The 18,760-nt window shown below is 55.0% G+C and overlaps 1 protein-coding gene and 1 long non-coding RNA gene across 2 annotated transcripts; both read left to right on the top strand.

The window, feature by feature from the left end:
• Positions 1-8,509: 8,509 nt before the first annotated feature.
• LOC142823753 (T-cell-interacting, activating receptor on myeloid cells protein 1-like) lies at positions 8,510-15,883 on the top strand. Its single transcript, XM_075915074.1, has 4 exons — positions 8,510-8,540; positions 9,719-10,006; positions 13,489-13,779; positions 15,846-15,883. Exons 1-4 carry the CDS (start codon positions 8,510-8,512, stop codon positions 15,881-15,883), a joined length of 648 nt encoding a protein of 215 aa, XP_075771189.1.
• An 864-nt stretch (positions 15,884-16,747) lies between these two features.
• Positions 16,748-18,173, top strand: LOC142823872 (uncharacterized). Its single transcript, XR_012898951.1, has 4 exons — positions 16,748-16,914; positions 17,076-17,101; positions 17,333-17,370; positions 17,788-18,173. It is a non-coding gene; the product is annotated as an uncharacterized LOC142823872 (long non-coding RNA).
• The last annotated feature ends 587 nt before the right edge of the window (positions 18,174-18,760 follow it).

Here is an 18,760-nt window from a genome sequence, read left to right as displayed (position 1 = left end):
CGAGTGTGCTCGCGGCTGCGAAGACAAGGGTTTATCCCGAATGGAGTGGCATGTGGTAATGCACAGAGTGATAAGCTTGGCAATGCGCTGAGTGGAAAGTGCAGTACCCTTAGATCGGTTCGCTGTCGATATTAGAAGTCTATCTGTTCGTCTCCACTGACGGGTTCTGTCTATGTAAAATGAAAGAGCCCGCCTAACGTCCAGTGTATGTAGCAGGGCTTCCCTCGTTGAGGAGTGTGGCTTAGGGTAAAAGGAAGGAAGGACGATCGGTTCATTGATATGAAAAGATGAAGCTACTTTGGGTATGAACGCTGGGTGTAAACGTAACGTTACCAAGTCCTTCGAGAAAGAAGTAAAGGGAGGGTTTGCCATTATCGCCCCTAACTCACTAACTCTACGAGCTGAAGTCATAGCGAGCAAGAAGACGGTCTTCATGGTTAGCATCTGTAAAGATACAGATGCCAGAGGCTCGAATGGGGGATACATAATTGTATCGAGAACCAGGTCGAGGTTCCACGACGGAGGAGGCGGCCTTCGAGGTGGGCTCATATTGGCTAGACCTTTTAGAAATCGTTTTAACATCGGGTGAGAGAACACCGAATAACCCTGTATCGGGTGATGGAAGGCACTGATGGCTGCTAGGTGAACTCTGAGGGATGCCAGAGAAAGCTTAGCATTTCGGAGATGAAGGATGTACTCAAGGATGTGTTGTGGAGGAGCAGTCAATGGTTGAACGTTATTCTGGAGACACCAGAGAGAGTATCTACGCCATTTTGCCAGGTAAGTATTTTGCGTAGATGTCCTCCTGCTATGTATCAATATGGACCTGACCTGGCTTGAACAGAGGTTTTCATCTAGCGTAAGCCAGTTAGGAGCCACGCTGTCAAGTGCAATGTTTCTAGTTTGGGGTGAAGAAGAGCCCCCCGATCTTGAGAGAGGAGGTCTCGATACAAGGGCAGAGGCCATGGCTGTCGAAGTGACATCCTGTGTAGGAATGGGTACCATGCCTGCCTCGGCCAGGCTGGTGCTATTAAAATTACTGTCGCGCTCTCCGTCCTGATTTTCTCTATCACTCTGGGAATGAGGGCTGTTGGTGGAAAAGCGTACAGTAGCGACTTTTTCCAATTGGTCAGGAGCGCATCGCCGAGGGATCCTTTGCCGATCCCCGCCCTGGAGCAGAAGAGGCGGCACTTTTTGTTGACAGACGTCGCAAAAAGGTCTACCAGGGGTGTTCCCCATCTGCAGAAGATTCCCTGGAGTACGTCCAGCCTCAGCTCCCACTCGTGGTCCGTGGGAAAGCATCTGCTGAGGGAATCGGCAATGACATTGGCTATGCCAGGTAAGTATGACGCTGTTATGCTTATGTTGTTCTGTATGCACCAGTTCCAATATCGTACCGCTTCTGCGCATAGGGAACGTGATCTTGCCCCTCCCTGCCTGTTTATATAGTACATCGCCGCTACGTTGTCTGTCAGCACCCTGACTGTTTTGCCTCTCAGACTGGGGAGGAAGTGTCTGCATGCCAAAAAGATCGCCCTCAACTCTAGCTGGTTGATATGAAGACGCCTCTCGGTGTGAGACCATTGCCCCTGGATGCGCTCTCCGTTCATGTGAGCACCCCATCCGATGAGTGAAGCGTCCGATGTTAATTGAACCGATGGCTGAGGTTGGTGAAACGGTACTCCCGTGAGGATGTTTAATGGGCTCGTCCACCATCGGAGGGACCTGTGTACGTGGGATGGAGGAGTAACCAACTTGCGTATGTCGTGTCTCATGGGGACATACACCGTTGACAGCCAGTGCTGTAAGTTCCTTAAATGGAGACGTGCATGCGGGACTACAAAGGTGGCCGCCGCCATGTGGCCGAGCAATCGCAGGCAAGTATGTGCTGAGATTGTTGTGGTCTTTTGGAGAAGATTGACCAGGTCTTTTATTGCCTGGAATCTGTCCGTGGGCAGGTATGCTCTCGCCGTGCGGGAGTCGAGAACCGCTCCTATGAACTTTATGTTTTGTGTTGGAATTAGCGTGGACTTTTGTTCGTTTATTATCAACCCGAGTGAGTTGAAAGTCTCTATGACTTTTGAAAGCATTTGAGTTGTCTCTTGTGCCGTCCTTCCCTTTATGAGACAGTCGTCCAGGTAAGGGAATATGATGACTCCGAGACGACGAAGATGGGCGGCGACAACGGCAAGCGTCTTTGAAAAGACTCTTGGAGCTGAAGCCAGCCCGAACGGGAGGACACAGTATTGAAAGTGCTCGTTGTTTATAACAAATCGCAGGAAACGTCTGTGCGCCGGGTGTATGGCCACATGAAAGTAGGCGTCTTGGAGGTCGAGGGCTACGAACCAGTCGTCGGTGTCTAGAGAAGGGATTATTGTAGTCAGAGTCACCATCTTGAACCGCTGCTTTCGCAGATAATGGTTTAACTCCCGTAGATCGAGTATGGGTCTCCAACCCCCTGTTTTCTTTTGAGTCAGGAAGTACCTTGAATAAAATCCTTTTCCCCTGAATTGGTCTGGGACCCTTTCTATTGCTCCGATTTCCAACAGGCGATAGGCCTCCTGTTTTAGGAGGGCCTCGTGAGAAGGGTCCCTGAAAAGGGACGGGGTGGGAGGGGTAGGAGGAGGGAGGGATGTAAATGGGATGGTGAGTCCGAATTTTATCACTTCCAACACCCATCTGTCCGATGATATGGCCACCCACTGATGGTAGTAGGGTCGCAACCGATGTTTGAAGATGGGAGTGGTGCCTCTGACTGTTACCGGAACGACCGGCGTGCCCTTGACCTGAAAGTCAAACTTGCTGCTTGGGTGCTCCTGCGTTATTCACCCTGGGTGGCTGAGGGCGTCTGCGCTGTGTCCTTTGCTTGGACCGGTTCTGATCGTATGGACGGTTTTGTTGTCTGCGGAACTGGTAATCGTAACGTCTTTGGAATGGGAAATAGCGTTTACGACGGAAAGGTGGAACATACATCCCGAGGGTACGTAAGGTAGCCCGGGAATCTTTACCCGTGTGGAGCACCTCGTCCGTCTTCTCCGCAAACAGCTTGATTCTGTCGAACGGAAGATCCTCGACCTTAGACTGTAATTCTTTCGGTACGGCAGCGGTCGCAAGCCATGAAGCTCTTCTCATGGAAACTGCTGTTGCGATTGATCGAGCCGCTGTGTCCGCCACATCCATGGCGATTTGCAAGCCTGCTCTGGCACATGCGTAGCCTTCCTGCAGTATAGCTCGGAGAAGTACTTTGTCCGTTTCGGAAATTCGCTGAGCAATTTCCGACAATTTTGCAATGTTGTCAAAACTATGATTGGAGAGCAACGCTGAGTAATTTGCAATCCGGAGGAGAAGAGTTGAAGAGGAGTACACTTTCCTGCCGAATATGTCCACTCTCTTTGCGTCCTTGTCTGCTGCCGAGTTTCTTACTTGCGGGTTCTTAGCTCTTTGAAGAGCTGCATCCACAACCAACGAGTTTGGCTGAGGGTGAGTGAAAAGGAACTCAGCACCCTTCGAAGATATGAAGTATCTCTTTTCTGCTCGCTTGCAGGATGGAGTAGTGGAAGCCGGCGTCTTCCAAATTTCTGTGGCTGGTTCCAGGATAGCCTCGTCCAGCGGTAAAGCCACCTTAGATTGCTGTCTAGGGTGTAAATTCTTCAGTAACTTGTATTGCTTCACGTTCACGTCCGCTAACTGAACCTCCTGTGATTGTGCTACCCTTTTAAAGAGGTCCTGAAACTCTCTGGTGTCATCTGGTGGTGAGGAGTCCATAGCAAAAACCGCGTCGTCGGGGAAAGAAGACTGGGCATCCTGCGACGAAGCTTGTGGAGGCCGATCATCTGTGTCCGATATCTGGCCCTCTTCAGGCTCCGACAGGACCGAAATTGAGGTGGCACTAGGAGGTGGTCTGGGTGACTGCGAGCGCCGATGCTCAGAGGCCGGTTGTGAATGGCGCCTGTAAGATGATTGACGGCAACAACAGGAACACGAGTGGGACGGTGATCTGTCCTGCCTACCCGTGTAATAACCCCTGTGGTAACGATAAACAGAATCAGGGGATGGTCTCCTGGATGCATATCTGCTACCATGTCTAGTATGGTGAGACCTTGGAGGAGAGTAACTCGGAGAACGAGATGTGTTTCTGTAATAGTGGGAAGATCTTCGTTGCGGGGACCGTGAGGACCTATGTCTTGGGTAGTAAGGTACTCTCCCCGATCCCGAATACTGAGGTGGGGAAGGGTATGTTGAATGCACAGGAGAGGGAGACAAGGAATGATCCCTAGGGATCGACTTCCCAGATGCCCGTGCATGGACTGATGAATGCCCTTTAGCACTTGCAGAGTGTCGTGCTGTGCTGCGATAAACCTCCCTAACAGATGGGGAGCGTGACTCATGAGAAGAAGGAGAGGCTGTTTGCAGTCTAGCTGATTGCGATGACTCTCTCGGTGCCGATGCAGATGACTCCTGAGGCACCGGGTGTGTTGCGGGGCCGCTGACAGGTTCCGGTGCCGGCTGCCTTGACGGAACCGGGTCCTCGCTCTGCGGTGCCGGGTTCTCCCGGTGCCGTCTGTCTGGTGCCGAAGGAGCGCGTTCCCGCGGAACGGCAAGCGGCACCGCTTCGTTGACCGCTTGGGCAGCCGACTCCGTTGCTGACCCCAGCATGTCCCGCCGTTCCGGGGACGATGACTTATCCGGCGGCGCTGTTAGCCGAGGCCGCTTACTCCCCGAAGGAGTCGGATCCCGCTCGTGCTCCCTATGGAGAGGGGAGACTGGCGGTGGGGCAGACGCAGTGCGATGCTTGCCCTGTTTTGCAGAGCGCGGCTGAGAAATTGACTTAGCCGCGGAGCGGCTGTTGTCCGATCCCCGGTCTCCCTGATTCACCGGGGGGAGAGGGACCGCTGGCAGGGATCGGGCAGGGGAGGCTTTTTTCTTTTTCGCTCCGGCTGCTGCAGGAGATATTGCCCTTCTTTTTGGGGTTTGTGAGGACTCCTGCTGCAGAGGGTTTGATGGCTGAAGAGCCTTGTCGCAGAGCAGGAGTTTGAGGCGGAGATCCCTGTCTCGTCTTGCCCTCGGAGTCAATTTAGAACAGTGGGCACACTTGCTTGGGATATGAGACTCCCCCAAGCAACGAAAACAGAGACTATGCCCATCAGACGCAGGCATTGCCTCTTTACATTGTCCGCACCGCTTAAAGCCGGGTGATCCGGACATGGCGGTGAAACTGACCAGTAAAAAGCGCTTCAGCGCGCAACTGACTAACTATGTTCTGTTTCCTTTCTAATTAACTAACAAAGACTAATAACTAACTAAACTACAGGAAAAGTCAAACTATTTACAGACTAGTGGTTTTTTTTTTTTTTTTTTTTAGGAGAACAAGGCAAGCGACCGCAGAGAGATCGCCTTTTCCGTCAGCAACCGAGGACGGTTGAGAGGAACTGGCGGGGGGGCCGAGCCGCGATCGTTGGAAAGGGCGCGAACGACCAGCAGCGCAGAGAGCATGCGCGGCCCGGCCCGGTATGGCTCTGAAATCTTCTGATCAGTGGCGCCGGGACGGACCCGACACCTAGAGTGGAGCACCCACGGGGCCACTCGAAGAAGAATAAGGGTGCTGCTGGGCTGGGCAAGAAGAGCAGAGGGAGCCGACAGAGGGCGTGTTGGGTTGAGCGGGGCCAGCCCGACAGGACTGAGGTTTTCTGGGCTGCGTTCACACCTCAATAAACCCCCCTGTGTGATGCTGGCTGAGAGACGTTCTGGGCTGGAAACTCCCTCTGGGAGTGCTGATCCCCGGGTCCAGAGCAAGAGGACGCCCTGAGAAGGCCCAAAGCTGAGACAGGCGCAGCCCCAGGTAGCAGAGGGGCTCATGCCCTGAGAGAGTGGCCCCTGAGAAGGGGCTGTCATTCTGGGGATGCTTTGGGGACACAGGATGGAAATTCTCTTGCTCTGATTTTCCTTTGAACCTGGCTTATTTAATTCCCAGGCTGAGAAAAGACCCTTAGAACCTGGCGTTACAGTGCAAAGCCGCCATCACCGCTCAGCTGTGGCGCAAGGGGCAGCAACCCCAGGAGTTGTTTCTTGCACTGGGCCAAGGCTCATACCACACGTGCAGCTGGAACCCTCCAGAACCAGAAGATCCCACTTACTGTTTCCAAAACAACCTTGACTCTGCCCCCTCACTAACAGGCCTCATGACACCTTCCTTCAGATCACGGATTAATTTTATTTACAGGAGTCACCAGCCACAGGAAAGAGAGGGGAATCTTCATGGAAATAATGGTTAGTCAAAGACTGAATTTCAGACCCTGCGATCACCTGGCTCCCAGCCTGGTGCACCTTCCCCAAGGCTGCAGGGCACATGGAGGGAGACTTCCCTCCCCACAGAGACATGGACAAGCAGGAGCTGCAGGATACTTGGCCTGGCTGATGGTTTCAGGGTTTCCAGTGATCTCTGATTACTGCAACCCCACGAGATTTCACCTGCAGCTTAGTGACAAGGCAGGTGGATGCAGGAAGAGATGAAACACTGTCGGCTTCCTGCAGCTGCAGCCCCTGACTAAGCTCCTTATTTGTGGCTCAGTGCTGAGATGCCACTCACAGCCCATCATGGTGTAACCACTACAAGGCAGATTTGAATCTGGGACCTCTGGAGCTGAACATAGGAGCCTCTACCCACTGAGCTAAAAGCCAGCTGCCTCCCAGCCCATGCTGTAGAGGTCTCTTGATCTTAACTGTTGCTGTGGTCTAGGTCTCACTTGCATTGCTCAGTAACCACACTCTGGCTATGTTGACACTCCCGCCTTCTTGCGCAAGTACGGCCATTCTTACGCAAGAATCCGCAGAGCATTCACACTGCCCGCCTGCTCTTGCGCAAGGAAATTTACAGCACGGCGTGGTAAGGGAGGGCTTCTTGTGCAAGAGCTACACTCTTTTTTAACAGGTGTAAGGTCTCTTGTGCAAGAGCTCTCGTGCAAGAGGGCAGTGTGGATGCTCGGCAGGGATTTTGGTGCAAGAAAGCCCTATGGCGAAAATGGCCATCAGAGCTTTCTTAAGCAAGAGAGAGTTCACACTGCCATGGGCGCTCTTGTGCAAAAGCACAGCTCGCACATGGCAGTGTGGACGTTTTCTTGCACAAGAGTTCTTGCACAAGAACCCTTGCACAGGATGTTCTTGCACAAGAAGCCACAAGTGTAGACATAGCCTCTGTGCGTAGGTTTCAATGGCATCTGCTCTCACCATTCTTTTCCTCGGTGAGTTTTGGAGACAGCCAGGACGTGTGCCCATAGGGGGATCTCAGACCAGAGCGTGGGAGGAAACTGAGGCATGTGCCTGGAGGAAGGGGAGAGGGAATGGACCTGAGATCTGTGGGATCCAGTTGTTCTGGGATCTGGTCCCTAATGGCCTGTCTCCACTCCAGGCTGCTGGCTGAGCGGAACAGGATGTAGGGTCGTGAGTATCTGTGGGGAACGGGGCAGCCGGGGAATTTCCGTCTTAAGGACATGGGTTGGCGTGAGAGGCGCAGAGCTCCATAGAGATGATCCTATCAGTCCTGATCACCCACCCATATCCAAAGTCAGAGACCTCAGCCCCCTCATTAGGGACCAGATCCCAGAGCAGGTAGATCTACAGATCTCAGAGCCACCCTCTCCCCCAAACACATGTTTGAGATTCCTCCCCATCCCCATGGGGATCCCTCCACACGGGCACAGGCCCTGGACTCACCTCCCCCCCATAGACACACCTCCTGGCTCTGTGCAACACTCTCCAAGGAAGACGCTGTTGAGAGCAGATGCCATGATGGGCAGTGAGGGGCTCCTCAGCGCTGCCACAGATGCCCCAGTGCCCAGCTGCACTGAGCCCTGAATAAGGGACGCACATGCTGGCTGTGGCTACAGGAGGCTGGCGATGCCTGGTTCCTTCCTGTGTCCATGACAAGTCTCCAATCTGCAGGACAAATCTAGTGTGGCCAAAGACAGCAGAAATTCCTGCATCACCCAGCATGTTGCAGCTCACAGCTTGTCTGTGTCTCTGAGGAGGGGGACACGTCACGTTCCATGTGCCCTGCAACCTTGGGGAAGGTTCACTGGGCTGGCAGCCAGGAGACCTCGGGGTCTGGTCTTCAATCCTACTAAGAGCATGAGACCTTAAGAACAGACTGAGTCAGAGCAAAGGCCCCAGCCCAGTGTCCTGTCTCCAATGCCAGGTGCCCCAGAGGGAGTGAACAGAACAGGGAACCATCAAGTGACCCCTCCCCTATTCACCGCAAGGCACACTGCGGGGTAATTTCCTGGTAGACCAGCAGTGAGCTACGTGAAGCTGAGCCAGGCTGAGGGGCTCAGGGTACTCTGCTTGCTGAGACCGCACTAGATTTTGCCTGTAGATTAGAGGCAAAGTGTGATGGACACAGGAACAGAAGAGATGAGGTCAGCTTCCTGTAGCTGCAGCCAGCATCTGAGATCCTTATTTGGCGCTCAGTGGAGCTGGGCACCTGGGCGTTGGTAGCAGTGCTGACGGACCCCCCATGGCATCTGAGCTCACCATTGTCTTCCTCGGTGAGTTTTTGAGACAGCCAAGGCATGTGCTCTTGTGGGACGGAGAATCTGAGACCAGGGTGTGTGCCCATGGGGGGATCTGAGGCCAGAGCGGGTGCCCATGGGGAGATCTGGTACCAGTGAAGGTGCTCATTTGGGGGGGAGTGGCGGGATCTGAGACCAGGGCAGGTGACCAGGGCAGGTGGGTCTCTGGTCTCTAATGATCTGTCTCTTCTCCAGGCTGCTGGCTGGCTGGGCAGAGCGGGGTGCTGGGACGTGAGTATCTCTGGGGAGATTGGGGGAAAGAGGAGCTGAGTCCTGAATGTTCACTCAAAACTCCATTCAAACTCCTTGTATTGACCCGGGAGCTCAGATCAGACCCCGGCCCACTGGGTCCCTGTGGGTGCAGGGAGGTGTCTGTGGGCCCAGGCGCTGTCCCTGGGGCTGGGCGCTAAGGGCCGGTCACACACATGGGGAGGGGTTTGTGTCTCCCCATCTCACTCCTGTCAGTGTGTGAGCAGAGCTCCCTGCGCCCGGAACCTCCATCTCTGCCAGCCTCAGCAGGGAGGTGGCACGGTAGCTGTGGGGGGAGCCCTCACCATCCACTGTCAGTGTTGGTGCCAAGTCAGGAGGCTGTTGCTGTAGAAAGATGGAGTCGGATCTTGGAGCTGGATGCTGCTGGGGACAGGGGTGAATCCCCCACACAAATCCCTCAGACACCCACACAGCTCCCCACAGCATCACAGGGTGTCACTGGCCCAGCCTGCGCCTCCATCTCATAGACTCCTAGGGCTGGAAGAGACCTCAGGAGATAAACCATGTACCTTGGTGTACACAAGGGCTAATCGTTCCTCCCTGTGTTTGGTTTCAGGTCAGGGGCTTTTTCTCACTGTCTGTGCAGCCACCAGCAACTCTGGCTCCCAGCCCCTCCCCTGCTCTAACCACTAGACATCTCTCTGCTTCCAGAGCTGGGGATCGGATCCGAGTGTCCTGGCTCCCAGGTGGGGTTGTGGGGGACCCACTAAACAGACAGACGGGCACAGAGGGGGCCTCTCGGTTTAGGGCCTCAGGCAGCTCCAGTTGTAGTTCCAAGGAATCTCTGGGATCTGGGAGAGATTCCTCTGGCTGGGTTTCTCCCAACCCTGTCTCCACGCGGCAAGGGCAGCGCAGTGACTGTGCCTGTCCCCTTCTCACTGCAGAGACCTACTGGCCCAAGCCCTCCATCTCCCTGCGCCTCAGCAGAGGGGTCGCTCTGGAGACCACCGTGACCATCCAGTGTTGGGCTTGGCACCACAACATGAGGTTCCTGCTGTACAAGGATGGGAGCCCGACCACGCAGCAGGAAGTGGAGCCGGCTGGGCTCGTGGCTGAGTTTCCCATCCACTTCATGAGCCAGAGAGATGCGGGGAGCTACCGTTGCCGCTGTCGCTCCAAACAGTCGTCCTACTGGTCAGAGTTTAGTGACCCCGTGAAGCTGGAGTTAGTAGGTAAACGACTCTTGTTCAGTGTCCCCACTCCCAGTCCCACCCCCAGCCGATTTTCCCTTCCCTCAGGGGATCAGTGCACATGGAGTCTGGCTGGGCCCTGAGCATGGGGCTCAGCAAAGGGAGCGTCTGGCTGGAGATGGGATTAAAGCAGCACTTGACCGACAATGGACCTTAAGTGGTGCTGAGCCACAGCTAAGGAACTTCCCTGTGACTCTCAAGAGCAGCAGGTAGGCCATGGCCACTTATCTATAAAGGACACAGACAAGCGACTTGCTCATGTGACAAACTCCATTTGGGGAGGGACTTTCACACTTTTTTGGAGTTGAGTTATGGCATGAACTGGGTTAAACTCACCGGCCACACTGTGATCTAAGCGCACACCCACATCGTTATACACCGAACTTCCAAGAGGACACGGTCTCTGCTGTTCTGCTCATTTTTTCTCAGTCTAGAGTTTAAATCTCTCAACTTTTTCTTCAGCTTCTCTGAGTCGCTACCCTGCTGCCAGTCGCTTCTCTCACCTTGCCTGGACTTTGTTCTCAACAAAAATGATGAAAGGTCTAGAAACCATGAGGTATGAGGTCAGACTTAAAGAACTGCGTAATCTAAAAGGATGTTAAAAGGGGGAGGGAAAAAAATTGTTCTTGGCTTCTGATGACAGTTGAAGCTGCAATGGGCTTAAACTGCAGCAAGGGAGGTTTAGGTTGGACATTAAGAAAAGTTTCCTACCTGTCAGGGTTGTTAAAAAGTGGAATAAATTGCCCAGGGAGGTTGTGGAATCTCCAGCACTGGAAATATTTAAGAGCAGGTTAAATAAACATCTATCAGGGATGATCGAGACGGTGGTCGGTTCCGCAGTGAGGGAAAGAGACTGGACTCAATGACCTCTCGAGATCCCTTCCAGTTCTAATGTTCTATGATTCTATGATTAAGCACGGACGTGCTAATTGACAATATTTTCCCCAATTTTTTTCTTTTCTTTTTTCTCCCTATCCCCTCTTTCACTACTATTTATTTGTACCCTAGACTGCTTAACCACATTAATCTCATGAAATGAGCTGTGTCCACAAAAGCTCCCGATACCATCTACATTTTTTGTTAGTTTCTAAGGTGCTTCAGGCCCATTCTTTTTTTTCTCTCACAGGTCATATTTTCTAGACCTTTAATCATTTTCATTGCTCTTCCCTGGACCTTCTCCAATTGCTTCACATCTTTCTTGAAATGCGGTGCCCAGAACTGGACACAATACTCCAACTGAGGCCTAACCAGTGCAGAGTAGAGCGGAAGAATGACTTCTCATGTCTTGCTCACAACACACCTGTGAATACATCCCAGAATCATGTTGCCTTTTTTGCAACAGCATCACCCGTTTGACTCATGTTAACTTATGATCCACTATGACTCCTCGGTCCCATTCTGCCGTTCTCCTTCCTAGACAGCCGCTTCCCATCCTGCATGTGTGAAAGGGATTGTTCCCTCCTAAGTGGAGAACTTTGTATTTGTCCTTAGTGCACTTCATCCTGTTTTCCTCAGACCACTTCTCTAGACCCCACCCCGGACACAAACCCCCTTCTGCAGATCATTTTGAATTATGACCCGATCCTCCAAAGCACTTGCAACCCCTCTGCAAACTCTCTATGCCGTCATCTAAATCAGTGGTGACCAACCACTACATCAGGCTCTTCTTGTAGATCCCAGAGCCTCCGACAGGGGATCCTGACTGGCTTTTTGGTCAAGAGGCTAGCAAGTGACTGCTCTTCAGCTGCCCCCTCCCCCCACTTCTTCTACCCTTTGCCTTGTAGCTGCTCCTCCACCCCAAGAACCCTCAGCTTACAATGCAGGGCAGCGGAGGGAGAGGAGTGTGCTGGTGTCAAGGTGCCCCCTCCCACCATCTCCACAGAGCAGAGGGGGGCACAAGAAGACTTGGGAGGGTGTTTGCTGCCCCTCCAAACCAGGGCTGTCTCCCCACCCTGGGGTCTCAGGCTTCTTCCTTCAGGGGCAGGCTAGGAAAAAGACCCCGGCCTCTGCTTTCCTATTCCTTTTGTTAAGGAGTTGTGGCCCCTCCCGACCAACCACTGCTCAGACTGAAGGACAAAAGATTGTTTAAAGGTGGCTCATCTAGAAGTTGCAGGTAACCCCCTCCATGTCTCCCATTCACTCACTTGAAACTCACAGGCTGTGTCTAGACTGGCCAGTTTTTCCTGTAAATCAGCCACTTTTCTGGAAAAACTTGCCAGCTGTCTACACTGGCCACTTGAATTTCCGCAAAAGCACTGACGATCTCCTGTAAGATTGTCAGTGTTCTTGCAGAAATACTATGCTGCTCCCATTCGGGCAAAAGTCCTTTTGTGCAAATGCTTCTGCGCAAAAGGGCCAGTGTAGACAGCTCAGATTTATTTTCCACAAAAAAGCCCCGATAGCGAAAATGGCGATTGGGGCTTTTTTGCGGAAAAGCGCATCTAGATTGGCCATGGACGCCAATCTAGACGCTCTTTTCCGAAAATGCTTTTAACGTAAAACTTTTCCGTTAAAGCATTTCTGGAAAATCATTCCAGTCTAGACGTAGCCACAACGTATTCCCTGTGTCTAATTTTACACACACACATGAGACACACAGCAGAGTAAGATCAACAGAACCAGTGGATCATGACATGAGATTGGTGGGCTACACGAAATAATTCGCTCACAGCACCTTTGAGTTCTGTAAATTCATGTCCATCGGGAGGGGGGCGGGTCTGTCACACCGGCCATGTCGCCTGCTGCCATGAAATGGGATTTATTCAGCCAGTGGCAGACACTAGTCAGCAACAGTTCACTGTGTGACCCTGCCTGGCAGCACCTGCTCACCCCGCTGTCGTGGACCCTGCTCTTTCTGGGCTCCTGCTTCAGTGGGAGCCCTTCTTGGGCGTTCAGCCATAGGCCCCTCCGCTGCCTGGGATGCACCTCTCTGAGCCCCCAGCCGGTCTCTGCTGTGGGCCCCTCAGGGAGCCCCCAGTCCAGCAGCCCCCTCCTTCCAGCACATCATCCTGTATCACCGGCCCCACCAGGTCCTCCCCTTGTCTTCAGTGCTGGGTGAGTAGGTCACCTGGGCCTCCTCGCCTCTGTCCTCTCTCCTGGCTGGACCTGGCTGGACAGGGCTCCAGGCTCCTCTCTCCTCAACCCCTTTGTCCCTCCACCCACCAAGACTGGAGCTGGGATGGGCCTTCTGGGTCACCCGTCTCTATCCCATTGTCCCAGGAACTGGGGGTCGCCCCTGGTCCTGGGGAACAACAAACCCTCCCTCACCACCCTGCTACACACACAGCCCCCTGCAAAACAGAGACCCACAGAGCATTGACACAGTTCTGTAAGGAAATCCCCCACTTCACCACTGGGGTCCAGCTTGGGATTGGGGGGAAAAGCATCCAGGGGACTCTCCTTGCAGCTCCTGGGGCTAGGTTCTGGGGTTCCATGTCTCACAGCCTGTCTCCTCCTGCCTGCAGATCCCAGCTACCCCAAACCCTCCATCTCCATGTGCCCCAGTGAGGGGTTTGCCCCAGGGGGAGCTGTGACCATCCAGTGCCGGTGCAGGTCTGGGGGAGGGAGGGTCCTGCTGAGTAAAGCTGGAGACCCGGCTTCGCAGCGCGTGATGGATCCCACCGGGGACGTGGCTGAATTTCGCATCCACAACTTGAGCCGGACAGATGCAGGGAACTACAGCTGCCAATGTGGCGCCCAGAGGGACCCGAATGTCTGCTCAGAGCCCAGCGACCCCGTGGAGCTGGTGGTGGCAGGTGAGGGACCCGGCTCGGCGTCCCCGCTCCCAGCCCCACACCCGGATGGACCTTCGGGACATTCAGAGCCAGGCTGTGGGTCCCGCACAGGGGATTCCTGGCTGGGTGGTGGGGGTGGATTTCCCTCCCCACCCGCCCTGACACTTGAAGCCGCAATAAACTCTGGGTCATGGGGCGAGTGGCCCACTCGCTGAGTCACCGTTTCAGCCCCTCCCTGGAGATGGGTGCTTGGTTCTGTCCCTCCCCCGTCCCAGCCGATTCAGCTGGGACCCAGCAGCTGGATCCCCCCACGACGGCGCCACAGAGTGCAGGTGATTTGGAGAAATGGAGCAATTCATCCCCCAGGCCCAGGGCTCTCGCTCAGATGCCCTCAGGGCCACTCAGGCGTTTGGATGGGGATGATCCCTGCACAGAACTGATGGGCTCAGCTCTTCTGTCTAGCAGGGGATGGACAGACCCTGGGGATGCCTGTCCATGGGTCAGTGGGGATGTGCGGCCCTGGGAGAGCAGGGCGGTGGCCGGATGGGAGCACGTCTGGGTAGGGATACTCAGATAGACTCAGACCGTGTCTGCTTGAGACCTGGGCCTGAAATGTCGAATCCCATGTAGTTCCTAAACTCCCTGGGGAGCTCAGAGCCAGTCTGGGCTGTGGGAATTAGCGCCCGGGTGGGACACAGCCCATGGGGCAGCCAAGCTCCTCTTGACTCTGTGGGGCAGGGGGCTCCTCCCCCACAGTAGGGTGGCCGCACCCAGACCAGACCCACAGGGACTCCAGGAATGAGTGACCCGTGAATGGGACAGGGACCGTCTCTGTGTCCTGTGTCCTTACTGGGCACGCGGGGCAGCTGGTGCAGGACAGGGCTCCTGGTGATCAGCATGAGTCGTTAGTGCTTGTGGGTTCCATGGAGCCAGGCAGGGGCCACACCTTGCTGAGGGTCTCACTGAGACCCATCCTGGGATCCCAGGGGCGCTGATCCAGCCGCAGTCCCTGTGTCCCGTCCTCACTCCAGGGGCTGTGTCTAGACTGGCCAGTTTTTCCGGAAAATCAGCCGCTTTTGTGGAAAAACTTGCCAGCTGTCTACACTGGCCACTTGAATTTCCGCAAAAGCACTGACGATCTCCTGTAAGATTGTCAGTGTTCTTGCAGAAATACTGTGCTGCTCCCGTTCGGGCAAAAGTCCCTTTTGCGCAAATGCTTTTGCACAAAAGGGCCAGTGTAGACAGCTCAGATTTGTTTTCCGCAAAAAAGCCCCGATCGTGAAAATGGCAACGGGGCTTTTTTGCGGAAAAGCGCATCTAGATTGGCACGGACTCTTTTCCGCAAAAAGTGCTTTACGGAAAAGCGTCCGCGCCAATCTAGACACTCTGTTCTGAAAAAGCTTTTAACAGAAAACGTTTCCGTTAAAAGTATTTCCGGAAAATCATGCCAATCTAGACGTAGCCCAGGGGGGCTGGCGCAGCCCATGGTCTATAGACACCCTGTATAACTAGCCACAGATACCAGGGCTCCGGCTTTCTCACTCCCTCCCCACCCCTGAGACCCAGACAGACGCTGGCTCCATTCCCACAGGGAGATCTGACCTGAATCAGCCGAGAACAGAGCTGCCAGGCAGCGTGGAGCTAGGTACCGGGCCTGGGGACAGAAGATCCCCATCGCCATTCGGAACAACAGGCACATGATGCATGAGGAGCCTCTCTCTGGAAGAGCCATGAAGAGTTGCTGGGTGGGATGCTGGGGGAGGGGCAGATTCCAGGGGACAGATCCTCACAGGAAATGCCCCATCTGGGCTGAGACCTGCCCGGACTCATTTGATGTGCAGGGGGAGGGAGTCACTGGACAGGTGCCAGATTGGCTTGGAGGGGGCAGGGCCTAGGAGAACTCCGCCCAGCACACAGCCCCTCCCCAGGTGACCCCAGACTGGGGTTCTGTGCTGCTGCCCAACAGCACCACAGAACCACCCCTGTGGGGCACAGCTCAGTGTGTATCCCCCTGGGAGAATGGGACGGAAGATGGGGAGCTAGGAATAATGGTCCCATGTATCTCTTCTGTCTGTCTGAGGCTGCAGAGAGCCTGCAGGAACAACGCGGAAGCAGAGGGCATTAACCCTGGGAACTACTGAGCCACCCACCCCCATTCACAGAGACACGCTGTTGACTCTGGAACCTAATGATGGTCGTTGGGACGACAACACCATTACATCTTCCACTGCTGATCACTTCAGCAGGGCGCGGTTCTCCCAGCAGTCTCAAAGCCCCTCCCCAGGCGAATGCCCCCTCAACCCAGATGTCTCCTACGCAGCGGGGAGCTGCAGCAGTTGTAGAATTCCCAGGAGAGGGGCAGGACTGAAGGGGGCTACACTGTGGGATCTCAGTCTAACCAGTGTCCCAGTGCACCTGGGGCCTGAGGTACATCCCCCCTGTCCTGGCCCCAGGACAGGCCCCTGCCCCCTGTGAATGCTATTCACAATCCCCTCTTTGTACCCACCACTAGCCCCATTGCTGTGGGTCCCTCAGTGCTAAGGAGAAGGGGATGGGCAGCAGGTAACGCACCAGCCACTCCCAGTGCTCACAGCTGCCATCTGCTTCGCAGGTGGGTGTGAACTGAATTTGAGCGGCCCCATCATCGCCGGGATGATCGCGGGGGCCCCCGGCTTCCTCCTCCTCCTCCTCCTCCTCCTGGCCTTCCTCTGCTACAGACGCACCCGAGCCAGTGAGTGCCCCAGCGAGGGAAGGGTTAAACCTGCTGCTAGGCAGGGCTGGGAAGGGGCTGGGCTTGGACTGGAGACAGGCCATGTACCCGGGGGATGGGGCAGGGGGATCAGCAGGGGGCGCTGTCTCCTGGCACTCGGTGATGGTCCCAAAACCCCCACGAGGGGGCTCTGTGCTGCACAATGTGGGGCACGGGGTCTGCAGGGTGTGTGGGGATCTGTAGGGGGCGCTGTTCTGTAGGGGGCAGGGCTCAGCCTGGAGTACTCAGGTCAGTGGCTGGAGGGGTTGTGGCCCCCCCTGCCAGATCAAGGGCGGGGACTCCCATCCCGGCTGCCCTGTGGACTGGCACACGGAGACCCGGGGCCATTCATGGACAACTCTGCTTCATGTCTTTGCAGGGAAGGGACCAGCAGCAAGACAGGGCAGGTGAGACCCCAGTTCTGACCCCTCCCCCACCCATCTACCTGCCTCAGGACACCTGGGTTCTCTCCTCGACTCTGGGAGGGGCCTAGTGGTTAGAGCCCGGGGCTGGGAGCCAGGACTCCTGGGCTCTGTTAATCTCTCTCTCTCTCTCTCTGTCCCCACAGGGAATCCGAGGCTGCAGACACAATGTGTAAGTTAGACAAGACAGCGTGTCCGCGGGGGGAGGGGTGTTTCCTGGGGGGGCATGATGAGGTGGGGTGCAGACCTGGCTCACTGTGCACCTTTTGGAGGTGCTTCTGCTTTGCTCAGTGCCTCAGTTTCCCCCACTGTACCACACGGTTCACATGCAAACAGTGGGGCTGGGCCTAGAGCCTGATCCGGGCCCAGCCACTCACCTGGGATGGGGGTCTCTGTTCCACAGACGGCCTCGTGGGCCAAGGGAAGCAGCAGGATGTCCTGGTAAGTGTCCCCCGACCCAAGTCTCCTGATCTCCCTGCCTTGCCCCCCCACACCAATGTACCATGGATCCTCCCCCATCTAGGTCTGTGCAGGTTCCACTAGGGGCTTGTTCACACCAGCCCCACTCCACCTGGGCTCCTACATCTGCACAGACAGACATTGGCACTGGGATCTGCACTGGGGCTCCCTCCACCACGGTAGCGGGGTAGAGAGGAGGGGGCTGGAGGCCCAGATCACAGAGAATCACAGACTGGCCCTGCCCCCCAAACTCACCCTGCGCTCCCCAAAACATTTGTGTTTGTCTGAGCTTTGCAGGGGCAGCAGAATTGCAAGGGGGGGAGGAGCGCGGGGGGGTTGAGCGGGGGGGGGGGAGGGATTTCCCTGACACAAAAACACGGTTACTCTTTTCCCTCCAAGCCCCAGGAGCCCAGGCCTGGCGCTGAGGGACTCACCTATGCTGAGCTGGACCCCCAGAAGCTGCAGATGAAGCAAAGGACATCGGTACCTGCCCCCGAACCCGTTGTTTACAGCACCATCAGTGCCCCTTCCCTACCCCCATAGCCTGAACCTAGAGGAGTCCCTGGAATGACAGGGCAGGGAGCATAACCCTCAGGGAGTGACACGGTTACACTGTCCTCCCCCTCCATCCTCACCCCCCGCCCACCAGAGAACAGGCTGGGCTTGTGGTCTGTGTTGTGTGTAATGATAGATCATGTTGTTGTTATAGTGAGTTAGGTCACTAGGTGTCAGCCCAGCTGGTTTTCGCCAGCTCTAGCCAGTTCTGTGTTTTGAAATAAATTGGAAGCTTGCAACCGCTGCAGCTCTCTGTGTTTCAAGCGGTTTCTTCCTCAACTCTGTGAATCGAAGCGGTATAACAAAGTGGCGACATGGGTGGGATCCCTGTGCTGCCTCCTGCAACAGCAGAAGGAGAGGCCAATGTGAGAAAACAAACCTTTTTGCTGCTCTGGAAAGGTGGGGGTGTGATCTGACTGTTGCAAACTGAAACTAGAACCAGGGTCTGCTTTGTTCTGCTCGGAGTGAAGCCCAGAGGCTGGGAGAGAAAAAAAACAGAGAAATTCAGGAGGGCGCTGCAGTATTTGACAGTCCAGTATTTGAGCTTTCCGTTCAGGACACAAATTGAGAAAATAGAAATGTCTGGTATTTTCTAAATGAGATGTAATGTAGATTGTGATGTAATGTTAAGTGTGTCCGGTACCATCTGGCAACCAGGGCCGGATTAAGGGGTGGGGTAGCCGGGCAGCTACCCGGGGTGGCAACTTATGGGGGGTGCCTGGCTCCCAGATCGCGGGCTGCAGCAGCTCCCAGCTGCCACCCTGCAGCAGCTTCCCGGGGTGGGAGCCGCGTTAACCCCTGCAGTGCTGGCCAGCAG

This window comes from Pelodiscus sinensis, unplaced genomic scaffold (assembly GCF_049634645.1).
Source record: "Pelodiscus sinensis isolate JC-2024 unplaced genomic scaffold, ASM4963464v1 ctg34, whole genome shotgun sequence".
NCBI classification, from domain to species: domain Eukaryota; kingdom Metazoa; phylum Chordata; order Testudines; family Trionychidae; genus Pelodiscus; species Pelodiscus sinensis.
Note: the sequence above shows the minus strand (reverse complement) of the source record. Positions and strands in the feature narration are given on the sequence as shown.